This window comes from Mobula hypostoma, chromosome 19 (assembly GCF_963921235.1).
Source record: "Mobula hypostoma chromosome 19, sMobHyp1.1, whole genome shotgun sequence".
NCBI lineage: Eukaryota > Metazoa > Chordata > Chondrichthyes > Myliobatiformes > Myliobatidae > Mobula > Mobula hypostoma.
The window spans coordinates 31,337,523-31,358,067 of record NC_086115.1 but is presented as its reverse complement, the minus strand read 5'-3'; the positions used below and the strand labels follow the sequence as shown (position 1 = coordinate 31,358,067).

General features: G+C 37.7%; 1 protein-coding gene across 3 annotated transcripts in view; it reads left to right on the top strand.

Annotated features, from left to right (window-relative positions):
* The window catches only part of prkg1b (protein kinase cGMP-dependent 1b), an 836,131-nt gene that overhangs the window by 569,257 nt on the left and 246,329 nt on the right, over positions 1–20,545 (top strand). For all 3 annotated transcript variants that reach the window (XM_063071598.1, XM_063071596.1, XM_063071595.1), the window contains exons 6-7: positions 1,184–1,261; positions 4,070–4,164. In XM_063071598.1, coding sequence (XP_062927668.1) covers positions 1,184–1,261; positions 4,070–4,164 — 173 coding nt within the window. The remainder of the gene's footprint in view (positions 1–1,183; positions 1,262–4,069; positions 4,165–20,545) is intronic.

The window sequence follows — 20,545 nt, the reverse complement described above, 5'->3', positions numbered from 1 at the left end:
GACAATGTTTCCCACTGTGGGAAATCTGGAACCAGGGGAGCATGGTTTTAGACTAAGGTGTAACTCAAAATAAGATGAAGATGAGAAGGAACTTCTTCTCAGAAATTGGCCATATGGCCCACCATGTTCTTGGTGACCATTAAGTATATCGTGAGACTAAACCTATTTATTAGCACCATGATGCATCAATTCAAGTGCTTAACTAGGTAATTCTTAAATATTGTAAAAATACCTGCCTCTACCACTCACTCAGGCAGTACGCTCCAGATTTCAACCACCTTCCTTTAGGTGAAAAGATATTAAAATTGGGAGATACAAGCATTGTTTTCTCTAATCTGTGCTGGCGCCTGGTCGCACAATAACTGAAATGCTCCCACGCACATAGCCTTTGTTGCAACACAGCTAGAATTTTCTTTTATATGATATTAATATAAAGTGCCACACAGTTTTCAGGCCGTGTAAAAATTTCCTGTTCAGATCCATGGTTGGTCCATGCAGCCATATATAGAAAAATAAAATTAGAGGGAACGTTGGATACAAGGTGAAAGTTAAATGTAAAAATGTTTCATTATGTATTTCACCCCTGCTTGTATTAGGGGACTTGGAGCACATGTAGTTTGTATCTTCCCTACTGGACTAGTATTTTAAGGCAGCATCTAATGGTAAATTCTGTTTGTGGTCTGTGCTGAATGAAATGATTTATTCAAAGTTCAAAGTACAGTTATTATCAAAGTATGTATACATTATACAACCTTGAGATTCGTCTCCTTGCAGGTCACTACAAAAGAACCCATTGCAGAGATTGGGGCATATCTCAGTTTACAGTGCAAGGGAAAATGAATTTAGCTATATTCTCTTAATTGTAGCCCAATGCTCTATATAGAATGAGTGTGCATGTAAATGTAAAAAAAGGATTTGGACCAGACTGGGCTACAATGTGCTTAGTTACTTGTCAGCCCAATAACACTGGTTTTTAAGGTTTATTTGTGTGAAGTGTTGGAGGACTAAGAAGAAGGGACTAAAAGAGAATAGGATTAGGCTAACAGTACTTTTGAAAGGTGTATGATTTAATTTTGTAAGATTTTAATTGAATTTTCTTCACCCATTGGACTGTCTACCACAGAGAATCATGTGCTTTCAATTCAATGTTGAAATGATGAATTTTGTTTTCTTTTCCTTACAGACTTATTATGAAGGTGGGGAGTACATAATTAGACAGGGAGCCCGAGGAGACACTTTCTTCATAATTAGCAAAGGGAAGGTAAGTTATCACTGGCAAGAAATACCAACGACAAGGTGTGCCAAAAGAATGCAATTATAACCAAGCTAGTGGGATCTTGGGTTCTGCAATAGTGCACTATATATTGTGTTGCTACTAAAGCATTCAAAATACAGGACTAAATGTCGCACTACAACTTTGTTTGAGATTAAAAACAGCATGTTTTTCTTTGAAAGCATACCTTGGATTTAAGCTGGACATATCTTCGACACACAATAATAATTTCCCTGCATTTGCACAAGGCCATGACCATATCTTGTATCAGATCATGATTAAGTTGGATGTTATTCAGTTCATCTTCTCCCAGCAAATAGCTGAGAAATGGAACAGACTAGCAACTAACTTAGTGGATACTGAAACATCAAATTCCCTTGCGTGAGAAAGCCCTAAATGTAACTTGTCAGAGATCACTGACCAGTATGTGTGTGTGTGTGTCTGTGTGTGTGCGCGCGTGCGCGCGCCAAAAATGCGCACACACATGTCTATATACATACATATTACAAATAGCAGAGTCCTTTAGACAGATAATGAGTGCTGCAAGTAATAATGCCTGGCTGTTGTCGTCAAGGTGTCAAACAAATCCATCATTCTGAAGCAAAGTACCTCAACCGCTGCCAACTAAGTGCTATGTTATAATGGTGTTGGCACTCATTGTCACCCTGATTATAATGGAAATTAATTTTAAGCATTTCATTTTTTACATGTAACAATCAATCCACTGAGCCAGTTGCCTGAAGCAGCAGCTTTTCTTGACTGGAACATGTCTGCCTTCTGTAAGCGTGAAATATAAATGTTAAAATTACTTCTGACAGTTGCACTGATTGACATGCTAAGTAAGTGACTGATTTATAAACTTCACAGCAAAAGGAGCTTGGTTTTGGTGACACCACTAATCTTAGTAAAAATACCTGCAGTTTTAGGAAAAAATCGTAGTATTCATAATTTGTAGCACTCTATACTTGGAGACTCTACCCAGGTCCAAAGGAGTAATACAAGACCATTACTCAGTTTTTTATGGAACTTGAAGTATTATTATTTGGTCAAATAAGTTTTTTTAAGCTCATTTCTGCTAAAATAACAATTTTTTCAACAGACAGAATTATTAATGTCATTTATATTGTAATTTAATTTGAATGCTGCCTTTCCTCATCTGACTTAATGATGACTTTATCATGTTAATGAGCTTATTGACTACTTTTGCAGTTATAATCTCATACCCTTCACTATTTTAGTTTGAGGAATTGCTTGAGTTAACCATCATGATATAAAGAAGCAAGATTAAATAATAAACTGTAGGAATAATTTTAGATTGTCCCCATAAAGGCACAAAACGGGCAATATGAATTCTTTGTGTACTTGTAGAGACATCTTCAAGGCATTTCAGTTTTCCTGTCCTTGGCCTCCGAGTGTTAATTTGACTCCAGAGTTAGATTCTAGGTCACGCATTGCTTACAAGCCAAAGCTCTATACCTGGATACTGCAGATTACAAAAAGAATCATTTAAATTGAAAATAGCACACGCAAAATGCTGGAGGCAGCATCGCATCTATGGAGAGGAATAAACAGTTGATGTTTTGGGCCAAGACCCTTCATCGGGACTGGAACAGAGAGAGGCAGAAGCGAGAATAAGAAGGTGGGGGGACGGTGAGGAGTACAAGCTGGCAAGTGATAGGTGAAGCCAGGTGATGAGGAAAGTAGGTGGGTGAGGCAGGTAGATGAAGTGAGAAGCTAGGAAATGATAGGAGGGGGAAGTAAAGGACTGAAGAATGAATGTGAAAGAAGAGGAAAATGGACCATGGGAGAAGGGGAAGGAGGAGAGGGGCCTGAGTAAGGGGAAGAGGGGAGTCAGAATGGGGAACTGAAAAAATAAATGATTTTTTTTCTGAAATATTTCTAGCAGTATTTCTATCCTATGCCTTGCCCTTAAGGGGTAGTGGTATTTCTGAATCTTAATTCTAAATTATAGGTTGGTTTCTATGTCTGAGTAGGCTGCAGAGTGGTGCAGTTTGTGGCAGTCTAACGTTAGGTTTCTTGGGAACAGTGGATCCATATGAATCCAATGTATCGTGTGTCCTTGTAGTGAATCATCAGCTGGTAGCAATATTGATGATGAACCAGCTCCTAAAATCTGAAGGATAGATGGATGAAGTGGAGGTTTAGGTTCTGTGAGGGGGCTTTGGTATGTAATTTCCAAATTTAACTCCTCTGATAAAAATGAGTAGCTGTTACACCACATCAGACCATAAGACATAGGAGCAGAATTAGGCCATTCAACCCATTGAGTCTGCTCTGCATATCTATCATGGCTGATTTATTAAACTTATCAAACCCATTCTCCTGCCTTCTCACCGTAACCTTTGATACCCTTACTAATCAAAATGTATCAACCTCTACTTTAAATATACTCAATGACTTGGCCTCCACAGCCATCAGAAGGTAATTGTCCAATGCAGAACAGAAAATGCCAAGTTAATTGCTTAGTTTGCAATGAGTGATTTGACCTCAGACAGAAAGTTAACCTAACTGCAGCATACGTGTCTTGGGTACAGGGAAATCATTCAGAGTTTGTGTTTTGAAGCCATAGACAGAGTCCTAAATGTACAATGTGCACAGAAGAAAAGGATTGTGAAACCTTTTAAGGTTTAGTAGGCAGATCAAGTTCAGTATGTGGACCACGTCCTTGAGAGATTATTTGAGCAGTAGACTGTATCTTCGGAGGAAATTCAGATTAACGAGAAATGATCTGCAGCCCCATTACTAAAAGTGATAATGTGATTGGTTTGTTGGCAGGTGAATGTAACACGAGAAGAGTCATCTAATGAAGAAGCTGTGTTTCTCCGCACATTAGGGAAGGGGGATTGGTTTGGAGAAAAGGCCCTTCAGGGGTAAGTTCAGTGGACAAATGCATTGATGGCTACTGATGTTGTCAAGTAATTTATCATTGTAAGTGGTGTAAACATCACCAGAAGCTTCCATTTTCAAAACTTATCAGTTTTGATCCGACAATATAGTTTTCAGACTTAGAGAGCTAAAGGCAAATCCCTTGTATAGCCCTTTATGTTAGAGCTACAAGCTAAACTGATTCTGCTGGCACACAAGCTTATCACACAGTATAAGGATATTTTGAACATTGCTGGGCATTTTGCAAAAGTTTCCCCACTGACAATCAGCCAATCATAAATCAAAAGCAAAACTTCAGATCTCTGCTAGGTTCACTTGCCACGTAGTCCTTTGTGTACACTAGTTCATTATAATATCTTAAAACAATGATCACTATACCCACTGTGAAGTCAAGAATAAATTATTATTACTGTGAACTTGTGGGCAATGTGCATTGGATCCACTGTGGGTATATTGCCTTTCCTGTCTTGTGGCATTGTGTTGTTTTGTCACTGCCTGTCTATTCTCTGTAAGGGTGGGGTACTGTAATGGTTAAGTTATTAGAATAGCATTCAGACTTATTGACTATTGGTCTTCAGAAATGAGTACCAAGATGGCAGGGGAAACAAGTTTAAATAACTAAAAAAATGGGTAACTTAAAAACTCATCTGGACCCTTAGCTGGTCTGATCTCTCTGTGACTTCAGATCAAATGAGTTTAACTGCCCCCTTAGGGGCAAACAAGAGTGGGCACTAACTAGCTGTGTCCACATCCCTTACACCAATAATAAAGCCCCACAGTCACTAGTGTCCATCCTGCACAAAGAGGATGGATCAAAAGCATTGGTATTGAAATACAAACCTATGATAAACATAATGTAGTATAGAAGGAGGCTCAAGTAATTATTAGGAATAGAGTGTTGATAGTGCACATTGGCCAGCACCCTTGCCTCAACACCAGAATTGAAACATCATACGCCAGGCAGCTCAGTTCACTGTAATGTGAACCAGTTACCTAGCACTTGGCCTTAATCTACCAGAAGCCTGAAAGGCATTTCAAGGCATTTTCATCATTTGGATATTCATAAAGAGCTTCATTGGTAATAATCATCACTTTAATTGGCCAGTTGCTATTTATATTTTAAGACAGGGACCTGACATGACTCCTAATCACATCACTGCATAAATATTAATGAGTTTGTTTGAAGTTTTTCTCATCTATTTTGCTGGATGTGCTAGCCTGTTTAATTCCTTTTAAAATAATGCAGGGAGAGATCTCAGAAAAGTAGCTGAGGCACTTGGGCAATGCTACTCCGGGTCCTGGAAATTACAAACTAACCAGTCACCAAGATATCTGAGGTCAGCAGTATTGGCTGCTTTTATCCATTAGCAGGAGAGATTCCTTCATGGTCAACCAGTGACATTTGCGCTTGGGCTGTGGACGACAAATTATGTCTGCAGTTGGAATGGCATGTGTGTGCCCATGATAAAACCTGAGTTTCATTTCATTTAGGTTTGTATAGAATGCTTCAATGCTGTTCATTTAAGGTACAATTCACATCAGGGGCAATGTGTTTAATGTGCTCTATAGGTTTTCACCAGGACTAATGGTATTTGTGGTAAATGGAAATCTGTGGGAGTCTGTGGATATTCTGGCCTCGCTCAGGAGGTGAAAGGAACATTTGAATGGACACTTGTCCGTGCATTATTACTCTGTCCTGCCTCTATATGTCATGTTGTAAAGAGTTTCATTTTCTCCAGTTGCTTCAGCATTATTTTCATATATCTCTTGAAGGAGATGTGGACCATCTACTTCAGTAAATGGTCCATTATGACTGGCTGACGATGTTGAACAAGGAGGTGATGGATTTGATTCGTCGCTGCATCAAAATACAATGCTTTTGACATTCTAAGAATATAGCTGTGAAAATTGATCACGAGATCCTAACATTTAATAACATTTAAGAACTGATATTTCCCGAGTAGATTTAATCAAACATCAGTTCTGTTCTCTGGTGTTTTAGGAAAGGTCTAGTGATAAGTTGATGAAGTGTTAGGTTGAATTTTGTACTGGCATATCTCTTCTCCATAAGAGGAGGAAAATTGGGTGAAATTTTCTTTTCTTGTCTATATCTCAGGGAACAACCGTGAACGTAACTGCTATAGTCAATAGTCCATGGTGGACAATGTTACGAGTTTGGTTGATGTGCTCCTTTCCAAAGAAGCGTGAGTTGGTTATTCTAATCTCTCTCTCATCAAAGAATAATTTGCGATGGGACAGAGAACCAATAAATTAAAAAGCTGAAAATCAGCAATTGTTTGCTCTTACAATATTTTTTATTAGTTTCTACTTGGGAGAATACAGAGTACAAGAAGCTATATATTATAAGTCAAAAGAAGAAAAAATAAAATAGTACCAAATACATTATATTAAAAATACAATTACAATCACAAAACCTTGTATTCATAAAAAGTTAAGTAAAATCATAACATTGAAATATAATAATTCTATAATACAGAAAAAAATCTAAACCCACTACCAAAGTCAGACCTGTTAGGACAAGCAAGTAAAAAGGGAAAAAAACCCTTATCATGTAGTAAAATATATTATTAGCCACCATCTGTACTTTAACAACAAATCAAAGGCTTTGAAAATAACTCAAATATGGATCCCACGATGTATAAAAGTCTTGGCTAGATTCAAAAACTGAACAACGGATCTTCTCTAAATTTAAGCATGACATAACATCATGTAACCATTGAGCATGAGTAGGCGGAGCAGCATCCTTCCATTTAAGCAAGAGTGGCCTCCTAACTATAAGAGAAATAAAAGTCAAAATATGCAAATCAGGTGTCTCCAAAATGAAGTCTTTTCCTCCAACAATACCAAGTAGTACGGTCAAAGGGGTAGGCTTAAAATTTACCTTGAAAAGTACCAAGAAAGTTTCAAATACTTCCTTCCAATATCTTTAAAGGCTCGGACATGTCCAAAACATGTGAATTAATGAAGCTTCTCCATTATTACATCTATCAAAGAAAGGAGATATATCCGAATAAAATCAAGATAGTTTATCTATAGACATGTGAGCCCTATGCACCACTTTAAATTGGAAGAGGGAATGACAGGAACATAACGATGAAGTGTTCACCAATTTAAAAATTTCATTCCAAGTTTCCTCAGAGATTGAAGTCTGTAATCTTGTTCCCAAAGATTTTTAATTTTGTCCATAGGAACACTTCTCATTCCTAACAGCATACCATAAATATTGGAAATTGAACCATTATAAAAAAGTTTCAAATTAAAAATTACATCTAATAAGTCCTTATCAGAACTTATAGGAAATGTATATAATTGAGAGCGCAGAAAGTCTCTAATTTGTAAATAAGGAAAAAGTGAGTTTTGGGTAAAATATATTTAACTGACAATTGCTCAAAGGAAAGAAGACGTCTTTCAACCATCAAATCCTGGAAGCATTTAATACCCAATCTATCCCATTCTTTAAAAACTGAATCGGTCATTGAAGGTTTAAAAAAATAGAACAAATGGGACTAGACAAAGAAAATCTCAATAAACCAAGGAATTTCCTAAATTGTACCCAGATCCTCAAACTATGTCTACCTACCACGTTTTCAGTCAGTTTGCTAAAAAGTAAAGGAAGTGAGGATCGGAAAAGAGAAATAATAGAAAATTTATTAACAGAATTAGCTCCTTAAGAAACCCATATCGGACAGCCCTCACAGTTAATATAATTTGTCCAAAACGTAAGATTTCGTATATTGACTGCCCAGTAATAAAACCTAAAATTTGGTAAAGCTAAACCTCCATTCTTCTTAGATTTTTGAAGACGAACTTTATTTAGTCGAGAATGTTTGTTTTTCCGTATATAAGAAGATATAATAGAATCAAGAGAATCAAAACAAGATGTAAGAATAAAAACAGGTAATGCCTGAAAAAGGTATATCAATTTAGGTAAAATATTCATTTTAATAAGAGTTAATTCGGCCAATCAAGGATAATGAAAAAGGCAACCAAGGTGACAATGTCCTTTTTACAAAATTCAGTAAGCTAAGAAAATTTTTATTAAATAGGTATGTATAATTCTTAGTAATTGTTACACCCAAATAGGTAAATTGACTTCTTACAATTTTAAAAGGAAGGTTAGTATTAATTGATAACAGATTATTCAGAGGAAAAAGTTCACTCTTATGTAAATTCATTTTGTATCCTGAAAACTGACTAAAACAAGAAAGTAAGGAAAGCACAGGAGGCAATGAAGTCTCGACATTAGAAATAAAAAGCAATAGGTCATCAGCATAAAGCGAAACTTTATGAACAGTCCCTTTCCTTAAAATACTAGTAATATCATTAGATTCTCGGAAAGCAATGGCTAAGGGTTCTAATACCAAGTCAAAGAGCAAAGGGCTCAAGAGACAATCTTGTCTAGTTCCACGTTGAAGTTTAAAAGGTTTGGAATACTGAAAATTGGTAAGGACCCTGGCAGAAGGAGATAAATGAAGTAATTTACTCCATTGAATAAAATCCGGCCCAAAATTAAAATTTTCTAAAGTTTTAAATAAATAATTCCATTCAACCCGATCAAAAGCCTTCTCAGCGTCCAAAGAAATCACACATTCCGCTATCTCCTTAGAAGGGGAATAAACAACATTTAGTAAATGACAAATATTAAAGTGGGAATATCGATTTTTAATAAATCTGTCTGATCTTCAGAAATGATAGTAGGTAAAATACTTTCAATTCCATGGACCAGAACTTTAGATAAGATTTTAGTATCAACATTAAGTAAAGAAATTGGTCTGTATGAATAGCATTCAGTTGGATTCTTATTCTTTTTAAGAATAAGCGAAATAGAAGCTTCATAAAAAGATTGTGGCAACCTACCCAACTTAAAGGAGTCCGAAAAAACTACACATAAATGGGGTATAAGCAGTGAGGAAAAAGCCTTATAAAATTCTGCAGAAAATCCATCAAGACTGGGAGCTTTCCTCAAGTGCAAGGAACGTGCAGCCTCGGCAATTTCTTCATAAGAAATAGGTTGATCCAGCTGTTCTCGGATATCAACAGAAAGTGTTGGAATGTTTAATTCGTCTAAAAAATTATTCATTACAGTGTTATCTTTGGGAGGGTCAGAACTATAAAGTTTAGAATAAAATTCTTTAAAAATATAGTTTATTTCTAAATGATCCGTTGTCCTATCACTGTTAACTTTACAAATTTCTTTAATTTGTCATTTAGCTATAAAGGTTTTTAATTAGTTAGCCAATAACTTACCTGTTTTAACTGTTATCCTTTAAAAGTTGAGTTTCAATTGGATATGTTCAAAGAAGATTATATCTAGTTTGATTTTCAACACGTCTTTAATATAAAGCAGGATCTGGAGCCAAGGCATATTTTTGGTCTAGATGTTTTAGCTGATTAGCTAACTCAATTCTTTCTTTGTTAGCTTTCTTCTTGACAGTTGCAATATAGAAAATAGTTTGACCTCTGATAAAAGCCTTAAAGGCATCCCATCTAATAAGTTTAGAAGTCTCTTCCAAAGTACTCTCTTCAAAAAAGGATAATTTGTCTGTCCAAAAATGTCAAAAAAAACCTTTATCAGATAACAAAGTCACATTAAAACGCCAAGCTCTGTTTGTTTAAAGAAGACCGGGGAGATTTAAAGATAAAAGCACCGGAGCATGATCTGAAACAGCAATTTCTTTATATTCACAGGATCGAACTAAAGGAATTATTTGACTAACAATAAAAAAGTAATCAATCCTGGAATACATATGATAGACATGAGAAAAAAGCTAGTACTCCCTATCTAGTGGATGTAAAAAACGCCAAACATCAACAATACCACATTTTGTTAAAAAGATTGAATAAACAGAGCTGATTTATTAGGTGTCACTGTTTTAAAGGATGACCTATCTAAAACTGGATCTAACCAGCAATTAAAATCTCCTCCCATCACCAGTGGGTAAAGGCTCAAATCTGGCAGGAACGAAAAGAAAAGTTCAAAAAATCCTGGATCATCTGTATTCGGAGCATACAGATTGGCAACTACCATAAATTTATTGTCTAATTTTCCTGACACTATGACAAAATGCCCATTGGTATCAGACACTACTTTATGTTGGACAAAGGGAACTGTATTACCATAAAAATTGAAACTCCCCTAGACTTAACCTGGAATGAGGAAAAAAAATGTTGTCCATTCCATTTACTAAAAAAAAATGTAAATTGTCACAGTTACGTGCGTTTGTTTCTTGTAAAAAAAATGGTTGCCTTAAGAATTTCAATATAGGCAAAAATCTTATTCCGTTTCACAGGGTGATTCAATCCTTTCACGTTAAGACTGAGTAAGTTAATATTGTAACCCATTATTAATACTACTTAATAAGAAAATTAAAGCAGTAACCAGTAAAATGAACATGAAAACCAAACAATAAGCCTTGAAATAAGGTAACCAAGCAATAGCTTTGGCTATCATCCCACAACAGCTCACAGAAGAAGACAGCGCTCCCTCCCAAAGTCAGAAGGCCAGCCAATAGAAAGCTGGTAACTACAGCTAAAGACATCCCTTCCCAAAACAACCTGCTGGATTTGACTCCTAAAAAAACCCAAGGCCAACTGTATTCCAAACTAGACTAAATAACAGTCAAAAAACAGCTTAACCATCATAACAAGAACACAAATAGCTTAATTATTACAGTTTCAAAACTATGGAACAAAAAATACGCAAACTAAGCCATATTGATAGTAAAAACCTCAAAAAGAGTGTATAAAATAATAAAAAAATTATCACAATTCATAGCATATAATCAAACTCAGTACTAACTCAATAAAATCTTATTCTCTAAGTAAAGCATTTAAATCACAAGGAAGATTAGCTACGAAGGTTCACCAAAAGTCAGAGAAGCAATTATTCATAAAGCAAAATACTAAACAGTCAATCCATTGTTTTTAAGAACTCCCGGGCTTCTTCACTCGGGCGAAACCATTCTTTAGAACCATCTTGCAGAGTGATTCTAAGATGAGCAGGAAAACGAAGAGATGGCTTCAGACCTTTGTTAAAAAGTTCCAACATAACATCTTTGAATTTAGCACGCTCATTCATGACTTCAGGTGAAAAACCTTCGACAATTCTAATCCTTTGACCCTTGTAATCAATCATTCCTCTTCGACAAGATTCACGAATTAACCGTACCTTTGTTTGAAATTCATGAAAACAAATTATAACTGACCTGGGTTTAGCTCCTGGAGGTGGTCTGGGCACGGGCGATCTATGTGCTCGATCGATCATAGGTGCAGACGATAATATATTAGGAAATAATTGCACCAAAAAGCTTGCAAAGAACTCAGTAGGCTGATCACATTCCGCTAACTCTTCAAGACTCAGAATTCCTGGGTTATTCCTTCTACTTCTGTTTTCTAATTCGATAATCTTCTGTCTTAATTTCTCATTAGATTTAGACTGCTTTTCACAGAGCTTTTGCAGGTCATCTGCTCTTGCATCCAGAATCGTCAGAGTTTCTTCATTCTCTTCAATTCGTTTAGCATGCTCAGTTAAGGTTTTTTGAATGGAGTCCAATTTTGCGTCCATTAGGTTATATTCAGATCTAAGTTGTTGGAACTCGTCAGAAGATTCTTTTCTGTGTTTATGAAGCAAATCAATTATAGAATCCAAGGAAGCATTCTTCATTTTTTAGTACTTTTGGTACCCCTCGTACTCATAGTAAAAAAAATCACGTTTAAAAGTGAGGTTTCAAAACAAATTGGAAACAGTAATGTAGGTGAGATAGGAGTGACTGCAATAAGCTGTTACTCCATTCACAACCAGCAGGAGAATCCAGCAATTTTTTATAAGTTCTAAATGAATACAGTTTCTTCTTGATTTAATGGTTTTAAGCTTATTCAGTTTTGAGCTTAATAAGGTTTAAGTACAGATATAGCATTACCCTGAAGACAAAAGAATCATTGCTGTCTCAGGTAACTGTTGGGGCAGGGCTTGGTTTGTGTGCATTTACATCGAGTAGGTATCCTGTATTACATTGTGGTATATGAAACTGCATTCCCAGGAGGTTGACCCACAGTAAGAAGAGCCTGGACTACCAGAGGAAGAACTTTGGAAAGGGATATCAGCATTGGGAATTCTGTGATACATAATCCTACAAGGAATTTTATGGGGAAAATTGTTGAATGCAAGAATAAGAGGTTCCATATCAAAGGTAGAGACAGCAGGGAATGCAATGCAACTAAATGTTCATCTTCTTACTCTATTATCCTTTGGAACGGTTTTTAATCTGGTTTCTATCCTATTATAATCAAGCAGGCTGTGGGTTGTGATGCATTCTACCAGATGAGCAGACAGCCAGATGGTGAGAATTGCCTTCTAATACTTCTGATTCTGTATGGAAACTTACAGAAGAATTCAGGAAACTTCCGGAATAGAAACGCAGCTTTGAAAATGTAAATCTAGTACAGTTTGCAGTAGACATGTGGAACACAATGGGAAGAGTAGGATGTCCACGTTTTCAAAGTGTCATTTGGGATAGATCCCATCTCAAAAAAATCAGGAGTCATTCTTCAGCCAATTTTGTGATAGGATGTGTTTTGGCCTCACCTATTAATATAGGTTCTGCGAAGGATCAAGTCAGCTCAGTAAAAGGAAAATGGGATGAAAATTTATTTTCCTGTCTACATTTTGTTAGTCAACTGTGGACACAACTGTTTTAGTAAATAATCAGTTATCTACTGTAAGTTCAGTTGGAACTGTATTGGTACTAGCGTTTAAGGTTGGCAGAGCTCACCTTGGCCATGTTTCTGATCCTCATGGTGAGAGACTAGCTCAGGTGTGTTAGACACCAGGAAAACTTCTGTTAGTTCTGGTTACGTCAAATATCCAGCCTTGCATTTGCAGCTCGTAACCTGTGCAAATGGAACACTCGTTTGAAAGGGGAAATAAGCTCGGACTGTGGCAACAAGGATGATCAATCATGTGAGTTTCATACCTGCTGCTACTGTCTTGCTCTCCGCACAGCCGCCTTCAGCCCCTGCTTACCCCACAGAAATGCTATCCCATGGCTATTCAGTGCATGGCTCGTCCTTGCCGTTGTGGTATTTCAACCAAGTTGGGACAATTTTAGCTCCTTACTTTGCCCTAAAGATCTCTGAGCCAATAATGAAAATATCTTCTGTTCTCTGCTTCATTATAAGTTTGGTGTTATCTCACTCCCTGTATAATAATACAACTGTCTAATTCTGCCCATCCCTCCTTCTGAAATAAAAATAAACAATGCTAGAGAAGATCTGTAGGTTAGACAACATTAATGGAAAGAGAAGTAGTTCATTTTTCACATCCAGGACACTTTATCAGAACACCACAGCATCTTTTTCCACAGCTGAACCTGATCTGCTGAGCTTATCCAGCAGTTTCTGTTTTTATTTTAATTTCAGAAGTCTGGTTATATTTACTTTTCCCTCTTTTCTAGAACCTAATCATTTGTGATCCATCCAATGCAACCTTGGTCTTCCCTAAATCTTTGCACCATTTAATACGCAAACCAGTACAAACCCACTCCCCCAAAGTTTTCTCACCATTTAATATTCCGACCTAGCTAATGCTCGTCACCACTCTTTATTGGATTTTTTGATGTCGAGACTAGTTTAATCCAACTCATCCATACATCTCTGTAACAATTAGTATTCCAACCGTTTTGATCTACTGTGCTTGTCTCCATTTCGTATGACTCTATTGCTCTATGATTACCAGGGAAGTCCATTTCACTGACAGTTGTCTCCATGACATTGACCAGGCTGGCAGCCTCGCTCTGCCCCCGTGACCTTGTTGTGCCTCTAGACCAATGTTCTTCATGCCAAGGACTCCTACCATTTACCAAGGGGTTCATGGACCCCAGCTTGTGAATCCCTATTCTCATCTGTTGCCCCTGAACCCTGGTCTTCACTCAGCAACTGTTTAACACACCTTGGTAGGCACTAGTCAAACTCGGAGTAAGAGAATCAATTTCCTCTGATAGTAAATAAAGAATCAGATGACATGATAGTTAAAAAGAGTGAGGATTGTCATCATTGTGTATAGGATAAGAAAAGGCATTGATTGTGTGGATAGTCAGAGGCTTTTCCCAGGGCTGAAATGGCTAGCATGAGAGGGCACAGTTTTAAGGTGCTTGGAGGTAGGTGCAGAGGAGATGTCGGGTAAGTTTTTTTACGCAGAGAGTGGTGAGTGCGTGGAATGGGTTGCTGGCAATGGTGGTGGAGGTTGATACGATAGGATCTTTTAAGAAACTCCTGGATAGGTACATGGAGCTTAGAAAAATAGAGGTCTATGGGTAACTCTTGGTAATTTCTCAGGTAAGGACATGTTCGGCACGGCTTTGTGGGCTGAAGGGCCTGTATTGTGCTGAAGTTTTTCTATGTTTCAACAAAACAGGTAAAAATTTTTAACCAGAGGGTCATAGAAATCTAAAATTCTCAACTGCAAAACGATGTAGATGTTGTAGGACATTTGTAGCTATGACAACCATAATTAATAACTATCTCTAAGGGAAAAGGATACCGAAGAATTTGGTGTTAAGCCAAGTAAATAAGTTGAAACTACTGACAAGCCATCAGCCCAGTTGAAGACAAAAGGGCTATTTGGCCTTCATTTGGTCCTATAAATTATACAGCACCCCTCTGAAGACATGGTTGCATTCTGTTTTTGAAGAGAATGTACAGCGCCAATGGTGTGCAGATCTAAAGGAATAAATGGTGCATGTCAAATTGCCCGAAAGGAATAACTGAAGGCCAAGAGGTTTGCCATATACTTTTTGGCATCCTGTGCATTACTGACATCTACAGAATAATGAACTGCAATTTCAAGCATGCTAATGGTGTTTAACTACGCTGCAGGGGCTGCAGTCTGTCTCTCTGAAGCAGGGATATAATAGTTGCAGTGAACGGTAATTCAATTTCTGCTGACATGACGTTGCACAGTCAAGTTCGTTAATGGGACCTTAATCACAGTGGAACTCAAACACTGATGTCCGATTTGCCCTGGTCTTTTGATTTAGTAAGGAAATTAAATTACATTAAGTGCACGCATTCGAAGCTTTTAACCAAAAGAAGCCTTCTGGTCATATTGAAACTCTGCTGGGTTCTGATTGGAGTGTTAAGATGAGCTTTTATATACAGTGGAAGCTGAAAGGAGGGATATACATTATGTGAATGGCCAATAATAAACCATGAGATTCTGGTGACATGAGTTCTGAGTAGCCTACAAAATGATCAAAGTTACGATAAATCACTCTCAGCTGATGGTTAACCTTTGCAATCTATTTCTGCTAACTAATGATGGTGTTTGTTTTAACTGTCTGTTAATGCTACTCTCCACTTGTTGATGATGTTACTCTTCAGACATTGTTCAAAGGTTCCTTTATTATCAAAGTATGCGGTATACAACTCTGAGATTTATCATCTCCAGATAACCATGAAAAATAGAAAACCATGGGGTCATTCAAAGAAAAATCACCCCAAATTTAAATCGCAATGGCATCAAGAGCATCAAACAACCCCGCCACCACCACCACCCAGAAAAACAAATCAGCGAACTGTGAGAACGTCAAACTCCAAACCCCAACCCCTCCCGCACAGAAAAACCTCACAAATTGCGCAAAAATGTGCAAGCGAAAACACAGAATATAAAAGACCAAAAAACGAAAAAGAGACCAGTCCAGTCCATAAATCCATTAAATTGCAGAACTTCAGTAACATCCTCCACGGGGGATTCTCCACGAGGGGGAGGGAGACCACTCAAACGCAGAGGCAGGGCAGCGAGGAAGATAGGCTGTCACATCACACGCAGACACCTTATCCGTCAGCATCGAGCAATATATAGGCCATCATTCACAGACGTTTTATCCAGCAACAAAGAGCAATGGACAGTCACCCATAGACACTTTATCTGGCAGAAATCTGTCACAGCACGGTGAAAGGCAGGTCGTCGGCAGCGCTGAAACGCTTTCTTGTAAAGGTGTGCTCAGATATAATGCCAGTTGACAGCTTGATAAAACAGTGCCTGCATTGGGGCCAATGCTTCCGTCAGTTAGAGTGAGAACAATTAGGGAACTGCTCTTCCATTCCATTTTGATGTCCCAGAAAGGTAAATGACTGCGGTTGTATGATTTATATGCAAACTATTCTGCACTCAGTGGAATTTATTGGAGAAATTACTTGTTCCTCCCTGGGAGCAAACTCCACACTTTGTTTCCTCTGCTCTTTAATATGATTTTGACTGGGTAATTTGAATGTTGTTTTAGAGAAGACTGCTGTGAGTCATAGCCCACCTTCAGTTCATTAGTGAGTGTTGGCAGCGACTTCCCAAAGGAGGTGCTGGATGAAAGCAGGAACAACTGGAATGCTTCCATGGATCAAGTGGCACCTGCAGAGGAATTTCTGTATTAAGTTAAGCTGAAAGGCACCAATGATGCTTTAAGTTTCACCAAGTGGTAGTGTTGAATTCCGGTTGTTCTGCCTTCATAACGCAACAAAATCAGGTGCAATGTTTCAGGTGGGTGATTGTGTCGTGCCTCTTCTCATTGCAACTATCAGGGAGGAGGTACAGGAGCCTGAAGACACACACTCAACATTTTAGGAACAGTTTCCTCCCCTCCACCATCAGATTTCTGAATGGACAATGAACCCATGAACACCACCTCACTATTTTTGACTCTTTTTTTGCACTATTTATTTAATTCATACATATATTTATTCATTTTTCTTACTATAATTTATAGTTTTTATATGTATTAAACTGTACTGCTGCCACAAAACAACAAATTTCACAACATATATCAGTGATACTAAACCTGATTCTGATTCTGAAGCATTAGTTTCACTTGTTTCTTAAAGATGTGTAATCTGCTGACTCTTTCCAACATACTGTTGTATTTCACATTTCTGTTACCCTCAGTATTTTGCATTTGAAGGATTGATACTCAGTCCACATGCAGGATTGTCACATGGTTTACACAAGATGAGTGCATTAGATGAGTGACTATAGACACATACTTACGTGTAAGATTTAGTACAGAGACAAGGAGAAACCTGCTTGCAACCTGAAGTGTTAACTCTGTTCCATTCTCCACAGTTGCTTCTGTGTGCTTTCAGCCTTTTTTCACTTCGACATTTTCCAAAGTTATCTCAATTCAGAAATTGTCCCTTTAAATAGGAATAAAAGCCAAGTGTAAGCTGAATCTACTGGAAAGAATTTTTAAGCAATAAATTATAGTCAATTTAGTACATCACATTTGAGGTGAGAAAGTTATTAGAATCTATAATTGGACAGTGACTTGGAAGAATGTATGGTGATAAAAAAATTCACCCAATTCAGCTTTTAGAAGAGCTAACTAAAATAGTTAGTCAGGGAACGGCAAAGGATGGAGTTTATATGGACTTCCAGAGGCATTCAGTGAACTTCCAAATAAGAGGCAATCAGCTAAAATTATGGCTCATAGAATTACAGGCAAATTATTAATCTGTTAGTACATTAATTAAGTGATAAATAAAATAGATAATAGATATGTACTTGAGATGGAAGTACACCTACTAGTGGTGGACAAGAACCCAAACTGGAGCTTCAGTTTCACTATACTAAGAATTTTAGACTTACAACATTAAACTGCAGTTGTCAGATGCAAAAGTATTCTAAACCTTAAAATGTACTTCAATCCTTAGTCATCAGGACAATTTTAATACCTAGAAGGCAGAAAAATAAAGGTGAGGAGGCTAAGCTACAAAGTCCAGGGTGAAGCATATTTATGAGCAGGTCGTTGCAGAACAGCACAGGGCTATAAATAGCCCTGGAAGGAGGGCAGGAAAAGAACAATGGAAAGTTATCAGATCTCTAAGAGGTAGATTATAAGAAATAATTCTATAAACTAAACTTGCACAAAGACAGCCAAAGGATGATTTCATTTTCTTTAGAATCTTAAGTTAGAGAAAAAAAAACACATTTGCTGCATTGAGGTAGCTCACATTGCGAATCACAGCCAGTCTTTTCAGGATAGAGAATGGGCTATACACCTGCACTCAGAGGCTGGTTGGAATGGTGCAGTTCTCAACCACAAATGCACTAGATTCTAACTCACATGATGGGAGACCTTTTCCAAGCATGGTCATTAAGGAAAATGAATTCTTGGCAGAGTGGGTGTCAGTTAACAAGTTTTAGGATTTGATTGGTGTACCCCTTTTTGACATTCCGGACTGGTTCATAGGAGTATAATTTGCAAATTTCACTCTGAGCAATATGAAATATTATCAAAGATGATAAACGAGCAGTCAGAGTTAGATAAGAAGTGTCATTATAATTTGAAAAATGTAATGAGCTTTAGGGTAGGATTTCTAGCTGGGGTCTTGAAAATGAGGGGTGATGGTATTAGATCAGGCACATGCTATACTGCAATCCACAGGTAATCTGTTTTGTATTATTTACTGTGCTCTCCTGTTAATTATATTTTGCCTTGTTTATGGGCTATTTCAGAAAGCTATTAAATCAGTTTCACCTTAGTGAACATTGAAATCTTCGCCTAGAAATTGCAGTCTATCTTAATTGGCCCTGAACTGATATTGCATGGTTTTGGCACAGGAATGTACCACTTAGTGCTCATTTCAGTGACTGAATTCAAGATGGCTGGCCTCAATCCAGAATTTTCTTTATTTATTTCAGACTATCCATTTGGGTGACAGTAGTGGTTTGGTGAAGGTGGGGATGGGAGTGTATGTGAGGATGGAGGATGGTTAGAAGTTAGAAATCAGGCTGGCAGCTGAGATAGGAAAATCTGACTAGTAGTTTTTGTAGTAGCCATTTGGCATCTTGGTGGTAAGTCTGCTGGAGGGTGACTGAGATGTGGGTATGGGGAGTAGTTGTAGTTCCATGATGGGTGGACAGCTAAAGGATGAATAATTGTAGCACACAGTCACAGTAGATGTCTCTTTGTGCTGGATAAACCATGATATTCAAAACTGCCCAATGTTATTCGGCAATATTCCCAAAGGAGTGTTGCACCAAGAAATACAATTCTCCTGCACTCCTGACACACAAGGGGTGCACGGATGAATGCTGGAATAATTCAATACAATCAACGTCTGCCATAAAATATAGCCGAAGAGCTGGCTCCACAGCCGCCTGTGGCAGTGAATTCCACAGAGTCACCACCCTCTGGCTGAAGAAATTCCTCTTCATCTCTTTTCTAAACAGACGTCCCTCCATTCTGTGCCCTCAAGTCTTAGACTCCCCCACTACAGGAAACATCCTCTCCACATCCACTCTATCTAGGGCTTTCAACATTCGATGGGTTTCAGTGAGATCCCCACCCACCCTCAATTTTATAAATTTCAGTGAGTACCATTAAACAATTCTCATATGATAACCATTTTATTCCTGGAATCATTCTCGTGAACCTCCTCTGAATCCCCTCCAATGTCCTGCATCCTTTCTTAAATAAGGGGCCCAAAACTGCTCATAATACTCCAAGTGAGGCCTCACCAGTACAGTACACAGCCTCAGCATTACACTCCTGCTTTTATATTCAAGTCTGCTCAAAATGAATGCTAACATTGAAACACACACAAAATACTGGAGGAACTCATCAATGGAAAAGAGTACAGTCGATGTCTTGGGCTGAGACCCTTCATCATTTTCCTTCCTGACCTCTGACTTAACCTGTAAGTTGTTAACCTTTAAGGAATCCTGCACCAGGACGCTCATGTCACTTTGTACAGTGCCTCGAATTTTTGAATTCTTTTCCCTTTCAGAACATAGTCTGCATTTTTGTGCTTTCTACCAAAATGCATGCCCATACACTTCCCAACACTGTATTCCAGCTATTTCATTTGGGAAGTCAGAATTGATCTTCAGTCACAAAACACCAAAACAAGTAATGTTAACACAATTGAATTTCAGGGTAATGCCTGTTGTAATATCAGTCATACATCCTTCTCCAACTAACATTTATCATTTATATTAACTCAATGGACACTTAATTAGGTATGGAATGTAACTAATAAAGTTGCCACTTAGAGTAAATCGTGCAACCTCAGTCATTTACCTTTCTAGGACATCAAAATAGAATCGAAAGGGAATTCCTTAGATGCTCCCACTCTAGCTGAATGAAGCATTGGCCCCAATGCAGCCACTGTTCTATCAAGCTGTCACCCGGCATTATACCTGAGCTCAAATTTACAATGACCAAAGAGTGTCATCAGTAATAAATAGAAAGCAGCATTAGCAGACACCTCTTGTACCGAATAAAGTTGCCACTGAATATATATTAAACTTTTTTGGACAGACATTTAGAATGAATTGCATCCATGTCATAAGCAGGA